Consider the following 13,196-nt stretch of genomic DNA (forward strand, 5'->3'; position numbering starts at 1 on the left):
GTGCTCGGCGTCGAGAATCCGAAATGCGGAGAGCTATCCCTGGCAATTGTCCCGCACAGGGCCAATGAGAAGCTACCTTGAAACAAGGCCAGGGCAGAGCCGCACTGTGCAAAGTTGATCTGATCTCGAAATTTCCATTCCGCTTGTTTGCCATGGCTTCGAGCCTATCATCCGACAGCTCTGCTTCATTGCTTAAAACGGTCTGATCCCATCCCAGGTGAGCCCCTTTTTCTACAAGCATGCTACTAGGTACCTAGGTATATGCTCTGACTATTGTTGCGCTACATACCAACTTTATATACACTAAACTTCCACAGTGCAGAGAAAGGCGCTCAATCTCTGTTATTCTATCATCCCAGTACTCGTACAAAAGTTGTGTGTCGCGTGTTGGATGCAAAGGGTACCAAAAAGCACCGTGAGCCAATTATCCAAACACGATGCTATCCACATAAAAGCCCAAGCGACGTTGTCATTCTTGGCTGCGGCAAACTCGACCTTGTTGCCCACTGACAAACGCCATCTTCATTCTGCAGAGCCGAACACATTTCTTACCGCTGCAGAGGCCAGAACGTCACAGGACCCATACATACCTCCACACAGTAGATATTCGACCACTTGTTATCCTGATCCAGAGCTGAGATCTTGGGTCAGCCTGGCTTGCTCAACTGGGCAAGTGACGGAGTACTATGTAGGTGAAGGGAGCTTCTGCCTACGGATACGGATACCTTTTCGACTAGACCCCGCTTTTCCACACTTAGGGTGTTGCATAGGCGTGGAACAAACACGCGGCCTTTCTGTTTCGCAGTTCGCAGCGATCCTTGTGATGGCTAAATTGAGGAATCACCCAATCATCTACGTCGAAAGGAGTCCACTAGACCCCCCACCAAAAATTACGTCGAGGTCGGCTCACGCCGCTTTGCCTCTGCTTGGCATGTTGGGAGATAAGAATTGCTTCGAAATATTTATGGCTTTTCTGAGCGGGCCCATTCCGGACCCGTTAACGATCAAGACTTTGTGTCCTGTGTACCAGTTGATTGTGAAGTGACCTAACACTTTCCTATAGACACCTACGAAGTAAGTGGTAAGTGACTAAGAACCTGGCGGTTGACATAGCTAGCTACCTTGGGCAAGGTACACGTATCATCAAGGTAAATGACCTTACTACCGGTATGTATGTATTGCTATGTAGGCATGTAGCTTCGGCTTGGGACTGGTTTTCCCTCATCATTTGTCCATGACCGACGGTTATATCCGTAACGCTCCAAGGAGCCCTCGTCATTTCCTTAGCACAGTGTCAAACTGTATTCCGGCTTTAGCTCAGTCATCAATTCGTTGGATCCACCAACCTTCCATTCACGGCCCTACTATGGTAGACACGCCACACATCCTTTTACTTACTTTGTACTAACTACTATTCTAGTAGGTCACAAGGTTGCTACATACAGTCAGCATTCTATGGCAGCACGAGTTGCTATCGAAGCAACCAGTACCGAAATATTTGTGGTTATGGACAAGTCTCGATCAGCTTGGCTTCCTTTCTTTTGTCTTTGTAGTTATGAACCCATCATGTGGTTCCAGGGCTTGCCCTTAGGTCACATCAAAGAGTCGCAGGATATCATCTGATGTTCCTACTTCGACTTGGGTACGGTGACTGAGTTACTAAGAAAACGAACAGAGTAAATAAGACGGGCTTAATATCAATAAAATAAAATAAAATTTGTAAAGGTACTATGTACGCTTACACCTCGAAAGTTGAAAGTATAGCGGTAGCTAGTAAGCAAGACAAGAAACCAGATCGATGCTTCCACGGTTTTTGTAGCTGCTGTAGTTGGATCAGAGCTTTCTTTGTACGGTCTCAAGCAGGCTTTCGAAGAATAAACTGAGTTAATGGGAAGGAAAGAAGAAAAAGAAGAAGAAAAAGAAGAAGAAAAAAAGGAGAGAGAGGAAGATATCTCTGGTGCGTTGCTGTTAGTATTTAAAATAACAACACACCCTCCGTGCAGGCTTGTGGCTTGTAGGGCTGGCTGCTGATACTCTGTACGGAGATACGGACAGGGCAAACAAATGTACGCAGTATAGTATGATACAGGGCATATGTACCTGCCTACATTTGAACGTTCTGGAGAAATGACAAAAAGCCTCAGGTACTAGCAAAAAGATATGAGCTCAAGATCACGGATGACGTGTATCACGGCACGGATTCAAGTTCATAGGTCAAACGCTCTATCTATTAGACTTGCTCGACGCATGGGGAGTTAAGAAGTCTCTTCCGGTCAGGCTTGAACTGACAACCTCTCGATGTTGCGTTGGAACTTAACAGTCGAACGCGCTAGCCAATTGCGCCACGGAAGACTACAACCCGTATTGAGATGTTGACTCGAGCGGTGGAGAGGGATTAACAGTAGGGGAAGTGTTCCCACTTGACAAGAGTCGGCAAATATCCAAAATTACAGGCAAGTTTTACGGTATACATTTTGTAATGGAAAGAGCAAGATCCCACAAATGACAAGCAGGTAAAAAAAAAAAAAGAAAAAAAAAATACGGGAAGATTATATGAATTCCGACGATGAATATGTGGAATAATAACTGATCCACACTACCCAGCCATCAAAATAACACACTTCAGCCAACTAATATTATCAATGGTGAAGACATTTGCCCAACTCTTGAATAGGCTGCCGGGACTTCCCGTTCAGTGATAACTCTAGCAGAAGAATAGACGAATCAACAGTGACAGCCGGATGCCTATATTCAATTGAAATCCATATCAGTCATTAATAAGTAAGTTAGCATCCGAGGTACTGTAGGCAATCAGGAATCTTGATGATGTCTTGGGGCTTGTCAGGGTCAGCCTTCAGTGATGGAGGTGGGGCATAGCACCTAGCCCCGCTACAACTTCTCGGTCACAGGCTAGTTGCGTCATTGGATCGAGCGCGGCTGACAGGCGGCACAGCCCTGAGGCCAACATCGAATCGCAAATCCACAAGGATCTAATGAACCACGCAAATGAACACGATGCAGGCCCGACAGCTAAATCGACAATAGCTGTATCCGAAATCTCATACCCTGTCAGCTCTATATACGCATCGAAGAACTACCGTCAATTAGCGAATTTAAAGTCCAACACACACGAGACACCAAACGCAGGCAGGAGCGCGATTGCCGCGTATCTGAGCCCAGACCTAGTCGAGCGGCTAAGGTACCTAGTCGAGGGAGGAATTGGGCAAGGACACCGGCAGTTCCGTTCGAGCTCCAACATCAAAATCCATAATATGCGCTGAACACCTTCAAGCTGCCCCGCCGCAGTCGCCCGCCATGGAGCAACATTTCCGTCGCGCGGCCACCGGCATGGACAACATGCTCAACAACGTCTTGAGCATGGAGCCGCCGCCCAACACCTGGGGCTCAACACCCTCCGTCGCTCCCGTCTCTCAGACCTCGGCCGAAAAGACCAGCCAGCTCTTGATCCGCGACTACCCATTCCGGTCCATCGCTATTGTCTCCAAATCACACGCTCTAGTCTTTCGGCATGGCAGCTCCAGTCCCGACCCCCTCTCGAACGGCTCCTTCTCCGCCCTTCCGAATCCACGCTCCCGGCCGGGCGAGGGCTCGAGCAACGCCGCAAAGTGCATGGTGGAATTCGCCCCCAATACTAGGAAACTTCTGGACGATTACCGCCCGCTCACCTCGCGGCCTATATACGGCACACTCGGCTTGATATCCATGGGCCAAGATGTCTTCATTTGCGTCATCACGAGCGCCTCGAGAGTTGCGACATTGCGTCCGGGAGAGACCATCGAGAGGATCAATGCTGTGGAGTTTTTCTGTCTGAACACGAACGAATATGATGACGTTCTTTCCGCAGACCCGTACTACGAGGATGATGGGTCGTCAGCCTACGGCCAGGGCTTGAGCAGAAGGGACCCTACTATGGAGCACCCATGTGCCGAAGTTCAAAAGTTGTTGAGTAATGGGAGTTTCTATTTCAGTACTGATTTTGATCTTACGAACAGGCTGCAGGACAGGTAAGATATCCATCCTGAGTTTTTGCATATGCAAGTTTCTTTTCCTGACACTCAGCAGACCAGCAGACGCATCTGCGTTCAACATTGACAACTTTGACGAGGAATTCTTGTGGAACTCTTTCATGATAGACCCGCTTGTGCAATTTCGGTCGCGTCTAATCGCGCATGAAAGAGAGGCTCTTGATGCTTCCTGGTTCTTGACATCGGCCATTAGAGGTTTCTGTCAGACGATCACTTTACCGCAGCCAATAGCGCCGTTGAGGGGTGGATCCAAAGCTGGGATGCCATCATATCTCACCCTTATATCCCGTCTTTCATGCCGCAGGGCTGGCACCCGGTTCAATTCCCGCGGTATTGATGATGACGGGAATGTCGCCAACTTTGTCGAGTCAGAAACGACATACTGGAGTCCATCCGGTGTGGTTTTCTCGTACTGCCAAGTCCGAGGCTCGGTTCCTGTATTCTGGGAGCAGTCCGCCGGCCTGATACCTGGGCAGCAGAAAATCACGCTCACGAGGTCGCCTGATGGGACACAGCCGGCTTTTAACAAACATTTCCAAGACTTGGAGCAGACATACGGAGCAGTGCACGTCGTCAACTTGCTAAGCGCGACGAAACCAGGAGAGCTTGAACTTACCCAATCTTTCCGTTATGGCATCCAGCATTGTCCCTTAAGTCGCCGTGGCGAGAAGCATACTCAGCAAGATCATGCACTCTTGCGCGCTACCGAATACGACTTCCATGCCGAGACCAAGGGCCCGCAAGGTTACGAAGCTGCAAAGCAAATTCGGCACTACATTGAGAATTCTGCAGACGGCTTTGCGTATTACCTTTCCGAAGTTACCAGGGATGCAGAGGAGGTCGGCAAGCCCACGGCGCCACGCTATGTAGTACTTTTGCAGCAAGAGGGGGTCTTCAGGACGAATTGTCTCGACTGTCTCGATCGCACTAATCTCATTCAAACCCTGATCTCACAGATGGCAGTCGAAACCTTTTTGGGTCATAGGGGAGAGTTTGCTACATCTGACTTTTGGATGCGGCACTCGAGCATGTGGGCAGACAATGGTGACGCGTTGTCGAGAATCTATGCTGGAACTGGAGCGCTCAAGTCTTCATTCACCCGCCACGGCAAGATGTCACTTGCCGGGACTTTCGCCGATGTCCGAAAATCGGCGACAAGGCTATATATAAACAACTTTGCCGACAAAGGGCGACAGAATACAATCGACCTGCTCTTGGGCCGCATCTACGGGCAGGCACCTGTGGTTCTGTATGATCCCATTAGTGACTATGTTGCAGTGGAACTTTCGAAGCGGAGTGCTCAATTCTCTTCCACCGAGACCATATCAATGTGAGTGCTCTGCGATCCGCTATCTTGGCACCGGCCTGATCACTAATCTTGTCGTAGCTTGGTGGGGACGTTTAACCTCAATGGCCGGACAGAGGGGATCGATGAAGACTTGTCACCATGGCTTTGGCCTGCTGCCCTAGGTGATAGACAGCCTGAGATTGTCGCCGTTGGATTTCAAGAAATTGTCGAGCTCAGCCCCCAACAAATCATGAACAGTGATCCCCGAAGGAAACAACTCTGGGAAAATGCCGTCAAGCAAACGCTTAACGAGAATTGCGAACGGCATGGACAAGAAAAGTACGTCCTGCTAAGAAGTGGACAACTTGTTGGTGCAGCACTATGCATTTTCGTCAAGGCCTCTGCGCTGCGGAATATCAAAAACGTCGAGGGCAATGTCAAGAAGACTGGTATGTCGGGTATGGCCGGCAACAAGGGTGCTGTTGCGATTAGGCTCGATTACGCCAGCACACCTATATGCTTTGTCACGGCGCATCTGGCTGCTGGGTTTGCAAACTACGAGGAAAGGAATAAGGACTATGCTACAATTCACCAGGGTCTCAGATTTCAGAGAAATAGGGGCATCGATGATCACGGTAAGCTGCCCTGGCTGCTACATACAAAGCCTTTTGAGTTTAGTGTCTGGAAGCTTACTTTTTTTTTTCAGATACCGTAATCTGGCTCGGTGATTTCAATTACCGCATTGGGTTGAGCAGAGATAAGACGATGGATCTTATCAAACGGCAAGATCTTGGGCGTCTGTATGAAAACGATCAGGTATTTTAGTTCCCTATCTATTCTGATGATAAATCTAATGATTAGTTTGCTAATCCAAGAACAGCTGAACCTGCAAATGGTTGCTGGTCTCTCTTTCCAATACTATTCGGAGGCACGCATCAACTTTATGCCTACTTACAAATTCGATCTAGGAAGCGATGTCTACGACTCTTCGTAAGTACCTGAACAAGAAATCTCAAAACTCAAAATGGCTAACAACCAGTGTAGTGAGAAGGCGAGGATACCTGCGTGGACAGATCGTATTCTGCGAAAAGGCAACAATATTCGCCAAACTTCGTACGATTCGGCTCCTCTCAGGTTTTCGGATCATAGACCCGTCTACGGAACTTTTGATTGCACAGTTAACATTGTCGACGAGGCGCTCCGGGAGCAGTTCTCCCGGGAGATTTATGAACGGAGAAAAGCAGACATGGGCGACGCCATCAGCATTCAGACGGCTGACACTGATGACGAGGATCTGAAGGGGTATGGGTCGATTGAACCTGGCTTGCCGCCGGCTAGTAATGACAGGCAAAAGTGGTGGCTCGAAAATGGTCGAACAGCCAGGTCGACTGTGGCGCCACCCAGACCTACCGCGTCATCTCACGTCACAGTTTTGAATCCTAACAGGCCGGCGAATCCGTTTGTGCCGACAGAGGAACCAGACTGGGTGACTGTGCCCAGATCGGACTCCAGGCTGAGCAACTCGTACTCTAGCATCTCAACAAGTCCGTATGAGCACGTGCTACCGACACTGAAGCAGCAGCAGACAGTCAGGAAGTTGCCACCTCCATATGATCCATCAGCACTGTCAGCGCAGTTTACAAGAAAGCCTACAGGGCAGAGTGACCAGCATTCGGCCTCGAGCCTGCGTAACGAGATGCCATCTTCTGCACTGTCCGCTCAGTTTACAAGAAGACCGAGTACACAGAGCGAGCACGTGTCTAGCTCTTATAGAACCCAGACACTTCCCCCGCCCCCGCCCCCCAGAAGACAGCCAGGCAACAGTGGATCTGGCCCCGGACCGGAGAGAGCGTCAACATTTCCAACCAAAATGCCAACTAAGGTTCTGCCTCCACCATCTGACGTGATCCCAAGGAAGGCTGTCCAAGCGCAACCACCACCTACATCGTCCGCATCTTCAGCGACAAAATCAAGCAATGCTCCGCCGCCAGTGGCAAAGAAGCCGGCACATCTAGCTGGTTTGAGCCCAGCCGGGAGCCCGACCATTGCTCAGAGTGACCATGTGGCAGTGGCCCAGAGGCCAAGGTCGCCAGGAAGAGCAGAAGATGGATTAAAAGGTGTGGTTGGAAGACTCGGTGAGCGACAGCAGGCGATGCAACAAGTGTTTCCCCTCCGGGGAAAGGATGGCGGGTTCGCACGGAGGCCGATTGCATCCCCACCAACAGCGAGTGAACTGGGAATTGATAAGGCGACAGAGTCAGCAGCGCCACCACCAAAACCAAGCAGGAAACCGACAATGTCGCCAGACGTGCGACCGAAACCCAAACCACCAGCGTTGAGGAGCGAGCATACTGTGGTGCATGATCAAACAAATCAGGTAAATCAACCACAGTTAAGGCCAGCACAGCATCGGCCTTCAGCGATGACCCAGGCTTCTGGGGGAAACTTTAGCCTTATGGACAACGATACCGACGATCAACTAAGCGCTTTCAAGGTCCTCAGACCCAGCTGAATACACTTTTTGTTTTCTTTCTCAGAAATGCACACACATACACACACACACAGGGGAAACTTTTCTGAGGGGATACCTGGGTTTTATTGGGCAAAAGGCGTTGTGGGAGTCTTGACTTGAAGCGAGCGGGCGAGCCATCTATCTATATTCAGTTTTTTGAGTGATGCGCATTTCAAAAGGTGGATGACAAGACATGGCGTTGAAGTGCTGTTATGGATAGATTAATGAAAAGAGACGTTGGAAACGGAGGGGAGAATTTACTATTTTCAAATGCGGTGAGCTGTCATGATTGAAGATGATCAATAAAGTACTCTCGATACGCTTCAACCAGTCAAGGAAGTTAAATCCAGTTTGAGTTTAAAACAGTATGCATTGATTACTGCGCATGTATGCTTACTTAGATACCTGCCTACGTAGTAGTTTGTATCTACCCTCCATAAGATAAAGTTGTACCTTACTGAGGCTGAGGCTCAAGTGAGGGACGTTGAAGCTAAGCTATGGGGGGGGGGGATACTTGAAAAGGATCCGCTTCCCCGCGTTCTCGGCGAAGACTAAGTGGGTCGTTGGGGTCACTATGTGGGGTAAACTTAGTGACGATAACAGAACCGACGAGCCGACAGAAAGCGGCGAGAGGGGCTTTGCGTTAAAGTAAAGGGCGTGGCCGAGCACCGGTAACAAACGCAAACTCAAAAAGTTCCAATTGCGAGCAAGCTGGATTTTTCTTGAGTACCTAGACGTCCGGTTTCTGGTGATTTTCTCGACTTTGTATCTTGATCAGCCTTGTTATAGTTTTCATCGCAAATCAATAGCAATTCATCCGGGTTACCTCTTTACTGGGTATAGATATAGAGTTTGGCAAATCAATCCCTTTACCACCAGAATAATAAAAACAACAATGCCGTTCGACTCGCCCTACAAACCCATCCCAATCCCGGAGACGGACATCTGGAACCTATGTTTCTCTCGGCGCAGCAAACCGTTCCTGGACAGCAAGACTGTCTACACGGACGGGGCGACGGGCGACCGGCTCGACTGGGGCGGCCTCCGCACCGCGTCGGTCGAGTTCGGCAAGGGGCTCAAGGCGCTCTGGGGGTGGCGGCGCGGCGAGGTCATGGCCTTCTTCACGCCCAACTGCATCGACACCCCCGTCGTCACCATGGGCCTGCTGTGGGCGGGAGGCGTCGCCAGCCCGGCCAACCCGCTGTACACGGCCGACGAGCTGGCGTTTCAGCTGCGCGACTCGCGCGCCCGCGCCCTCGTCACCCAGATCCAGCACCTCGACGTCGCCGTCAAGGCGGCCAAGCAGGCGGGCATCCCCGACGACAGGATCATCCTGGTCGGGGAGCTCATGTCGTCCGGGCAAGGGGTGGCAAACGGCGGCGGCAGCAGGTTCAAGCATTACAGCAGCATCAGGAGCACCTTCTACTGTAGCAAGTACGCGCAGACGCTGGTGGAGCCCAAGAAGGATCTGGCTTTTTTGGTCTACAGCAGCGGCACGACGGGGCTGCCCAAGGGGGTGTGTCTGAGTCACTATAATATGGTGGCGAACTTGATGCAGATGGCCCAGACCGAGGGGCATTATTTTCTGCCGGTGGGAGGATTGGATGGGCAGGGAGATAAGATGTTGGGGTTCACGCCATTCTTTCACGTATATGTGGGTTTTTCTTGTTTCTTTTACTTCGGTGACTTGGATATGCCTTGGCTATTCACAAAAAAAAAAAAAAAGAAAAAAAAAACAGCCATTCAAAGATACCAAAAGCCACCGTATACTAACCACTTCCTTCCCAGGGCCTCCTCTCATGCGTCCTATCCTCGGCCTACTTTGGCTGGGAGCTGGTCGTCATGTCCCGGTTCGACATGGAACAGGCGTGCGCGCTGATCGAGAAGCACCGCATCACGTACGCGTACGTCCCGCCGCCCATCGTGCTAGCGTTTGCAAAGTCGCCCATCTGCGACAGGTACGACCTCTCGTCGCTCAAGATGCTGCACTCGGGCGCCGCACCCCTAACCCGCGAGCTGACCGAGGAGCTGTGGAACCGTCTCAAGCTCCCCGTCAAGCAGGGCTACGGCCTCTCGGAGACGTCGCCCGTCGTCTCGGTCCAGGCGCCAGACGAGTGGGCGAAGTTCATGGGCAGCGTGGGCAAGCTCGTGCCCAACATGACGGCCAAGCTGGTCGCGGCGGATGGGAGCGAGGTTCCGGACGGGGATGAGATGGCAGAGGGCGAGCTGTGGGTCAAAGGCCCGCAGTTGTTTTTGGGTTATCTGAACAATCCGGACAAGACGAGGGAGACTATGAGTGAGGATGGGTACTTTATGACTGGAGACGTCTTCCGAAAAGACAAGTTTGGGAATCTGTACTGCGTCGACCGGCTCAAGGAGCTAATCAAGTACAAGGGGTTCCAGGTCGCGCCGGCGGAGCTGGAGGGGCTGTTGCTGGGACACCCCGAGGTCGCCGATGTTGGCGTCGTCGGGATCCAGGACAAGGAGCTGGCGAGTGAGGTGCCGAGGGCCTACGTCGTGCTCAAGGACCAAAAGGCAGGAGGGGAGGCCAAGGCCAAGGAGCTTGTGGACTGGGTGGCCAGCAAGGTGGCGCCGCACAAGAAGCTGCGGGGAGGGGTTGTGCTGGTCGACGCCATCCCCAAGTCTCCCAGTGGGAAGATCCTGAGGAGGGTGCTGAGGGATGTTGCCAAGAAAGATGAGAGGAGCGGGGGTGCGAAGTTGTAGGTTGTAGAGGGTCACTTCAAGGGTAGAACAAAGTGTCAAAGTTGGACAGACTCTAAGTATAATACCGGGCCACGGCAGAGCCCTTGGAACATTTATTGAAGGTTAAAGTTCTAAAAGAATATACAGAGAAGATGCAAAAAAAGCCCAATTGATACTACCAGAGGATTGATATATCAAACCACACCAGACACAAGCAAGTCATTTTCTTCACTCAGCAGGTAAAGACGGGACCGCCGGGAACGGTGTAGTTCTGGAGGCCGTTGTAGATGTTGGCGGTGTAGCCAGGGTCTATTGTGAGAAATCACAGTTCCAGTCAGTACTCTTGTTCGTGGCAGTATACTCGCTGATATGCTTCCTGAATAAAAGTCCAGCTGATAATTTGTCGTGTGCTTACCTGTAGCCTTGATGAAACCTGGAATCTTGACGGTGGAAGACGGAGTCTTGCTACCACCGCCGGTGACGCGGACCTGGGCGCACGACTGGTAGAACTGGGGCACGTCGCCGGGGTTGTGGATGGCCAAGCTCTGGATACGGAGGAGGTACTCTCCGTCGGGGATGCAGCTTGGGATGGTGTGGGTGTAGGTGGACCTCAGGGGCCAGGTGATCTGGCCGCCGCTAAAGACTGGACCCCAGTCGAAGGTCTTGAACCAGTCTCCGCTGCCGTCGTAGCTGGCGGCCGAACCGGGAGCCTTGGACATGTAGATGCTGACGGGCCCCTGGTGGTAGACGGCGACGTCGGTGGTGAAGGTGAAGGAGTCGCCGGCCTTGACGTCGACGGTGGTGGTGGAGCTGCCGCTGCCGCCGCCGACGTTGCAGCGCAGGTCCGCGTCCGACAGGCTCGTCACGGGCGAGTTGTAGTTGGTGTTGCGGCGGATGTGCTCGTACACGCCATAGCTGCGGCCGCCAACGGCCAGCTGCTGGAAGATGTAGTGGCCGCTGACGCTGTTGATGGCCAGGGCGAGGGTGCCGACGGTGATGCTTACGATGGACTTCATCTTGGTCTGGGAGGGTTGGGAAAAAAGGAAGTGGAGGTTGAGGTGGTTGAGGATGGTGGATGGGGCTGATCTTAGGATGGGGATGGGTGGGAGGCGAAAAGGCAAGTTTAAATATGCGACAAGGTATGTGTTTGACTGACGGTGGCTTTGATTAATTTTCTTTATATATCATGAGGGATATTTTTCTCGCTTCAGAGGCGAGAGGGCCAATCATCTCCACACCCATCGGGAGCCTTCCCGTTTGCTCATGGCAGGATGGTCGGGAAGATGGTGAGATGCCAAGTAGGAACGGAGAACCAACCGCCGCTGACAAGGTCTTGTGCATGCATTAGGCCCCGAAATGCCGGTACTTGCCACTTTTGTTTTCTGTTTATCAGCTTCACTTGCAAACATTTGTTGAACTGATCTTTTTTTTTGGATCAATTTGAGGGGAGATAACGAGATTGCCATGACATTGTTACCTAGTACCCAACCTTCTCTCAATTTGTTTCGTGAAAACTTGGATCAATTTTTCAAGATCCAGAAACATCAGCAATCAATATGACGACGGACAAGCCAAGGATTCTACAGATGATCGCCACCGTGGGAATAACAAACCTGGTTGTGATGGGAAGTGAGATGTTTGGTTTTAATATAAACTACATGCATTCCCCACATCAATCGTGACCTGGCATGGCTCGACGGGCCGTATATTCAATCTAGTCGAAGCCCTGTCTGGTCCTAGCCAGCTCGGGCGGTGATGTACCGTTTGGTCGATAATACAATCCATCCGCATTGGGAAATTGACCAAGTCAATGCCTCCTGACTTATAATCATTTCCAACCCCAAATTTCATGCTTGCCCCCACATAACTCGGGACTCACAGTACCGCTTTTTGCTTGTTTTGTCAGTCGTTGAAGAATGTCCCTCCAATGAGGACACGCCGGTTAAGTTGTGTCACCCAACCCTGCCAAGACGGGAACAGGGCCACAAGTCGCTCTTGGGCCTGATTCGCATCTACTAGGGCCTTTTTGGGGCATCGTAAAATACTTGAATGAAGTGGCTGTGATAATTTGCGGATGAGAGATGTATGAGATGACGTAGATTTATCTCTGAATAATTCATCTATTCGCTTTTGACAGCTTTGGGAATAATGATGGAGAATACTCGATCTACCTGAATGGCTCAGAGAACGCAGGTTCGCGCACCAATCAGATTGTGAATAAATAGCTTTAAATAGTGCTTCGGAAAGGTGGAGCTCACACGAAAGCATCTCTGCTATTAAATGCAGTTGCGTATGTCTTAATCACTGCCGAAATCAAGTGTCGTTAGAGGCGGCGGTGGTCTCATCCACTCCGCGCTCCTTTGTCGTGGTCGCAAAGGTCTTCGTCGTTCTTCACAAACATGCCTGCAAGGTGGACTTTGCAGCTCACGTCTCCGACCTGGGTCGGTATTACAACTTGTATTGAGAAGTCTGTCTGTTTGACCAACAGCTAGGTAACAACAAGCAAGCAGTCTAAAGGATGGAAAAAGCTCCAAGTAATATTCTTTATCATACCTCTGGATTACCATGGATGCATGCTCAAAGCCTTTGATGGGGATCACAAGTAACGCAGCGCAATGTTCGTCGTTTCCCCATCCGTTTTGGCAGC

The 13,196-nt window shown here is 51.0% G+C and overlaps 4 protein-coding genes across 4 annotated transcripts; 3 read left to right on the forward strand and 1 right to left on the reverse strand.

The window, feature by feature from the left end:
* Nucleotides 1–195: 195 nt before the first annotated feature.
* Nucleotides 196–967, forward strand: PgNI_02996 (uncharacterized protein; the record flags this gene model as incomplete). Its single annotated transcript, XM_031123052.1, has 2 exons — nucleotides 196–217; nucleotides 318–967. Coding segments are annotated over 2 exons (672 nt in total), but the record flags the coding sequence as incomplete, so codon positions are not given.
* A 2,056-nt stretch (nucleotides 968–3,023) lies between these two features.
* On the forward strand, nucleotides 3,024–8,223 carry PgNI_02997 (uncharacterized protein). The gene is made up of 6 exons (XM_031123053.1): nucleotides 3,024–4,025; nucleotides 4,084–5,376; nucleotides 5,434–5,969; nucleotides 6,041–6,150; nucleotides 6,215–6,324; nucleotides 6,379–8,223. The coding sequence occupies exons 1-6, from the start codon at nucleotides 3,316–3,318 to the stop codon at nucleotides 7,844–7,846; spliced, it is 4,227 nt and encodes a 1,408-aa protein (XP_030984687.1). The 5' UTR covers nucleotides 3,024–3,315; the 3' UTR covers nucleotides 7,847–8,223.
* A 518-nt stretch (nucleotides 8,224–8,741) lies between these two features.
* Nucleotides 8,742–10,570, forward strand: PgNI_02998 (uncharacterized protein; the record flags this gene model as incomplete). Its single annotated transcript, XM_031123054.1, has 2 exons — nucleotides 8,742–9,362; nucleotides 9,635–10,570. The coding sequence occupies 2 exons, from the start codon at nucleotides 8,742–8,744 to the stop codon at nucleotides 10,568–10,570; spliced, it is 1,557 nt and encodes a 518-aa protein (XP_030984690.1).
* A 211-nt stretch (nucleotides 10,571–10,781) lies between these two features.
* Nucleotides 10,782–11,652, reverse strand: PgNI_02999 (uncharacterized protein; the record flags this gene model as incomplete). Its single annotated transcript, XM_031123055.1, has 2 exons — nucleotides 10,965–11,652; nucleotides 10,782–10,858 (listed from the first exon to the last, which is right to left on the reverse strand). Exons 1-2 carry the CDS (start codon nucleotides 11,563–11,565, stop codon nucleotides 10,782–10,784), a joined length of 678 nt encoding a protein of 225 aa, XP_030984689.1. The 5' UTR covers nucleotides 11,566–11,652.
* Between the last annotated feature and the right edge of the window lie 1,544 nt (nucleotides 11,653–13,196).

Source organism: Pyricularia grisea (genome assembly GCF_004355905.1).
Source record: "Pyricularia grisea strain NI907 chromosome Unknown Pyricularia_grisea_NI907_Scaffold_2, whole genome shotgun sequence".
Classification (NCBI taxonomy): Eukaryota; Fungi; Ascomycota; class Sordariomycetes; order Magnaporthales; family Pyriculariaceae; genus Pyricularia; species Pyricularia grisea.

Coding starts and splice junctions, on each gene's coding strand:
- PgNI_02997 (XM_031123053.1), top strand. CDS start 3,316: ATGGAGCAACATTTCCGTCGCGCGGCCACCGGCATGGACAACATGCTC. Junction 6,151..6,214: donor GTCTGTATGAAAACGATCAG/GTATTTTAGTTC, acceptor ATCCAAGAACAG/CTGAACCTGCAAATGGTTGC. Junction 6,325..6,378: donor AGCGATGTCTACGACTCTTC/GTAAGTACCTGA, acceptor CAACCAGTGTAG/TGAGAAGGCGAGGATACCTG.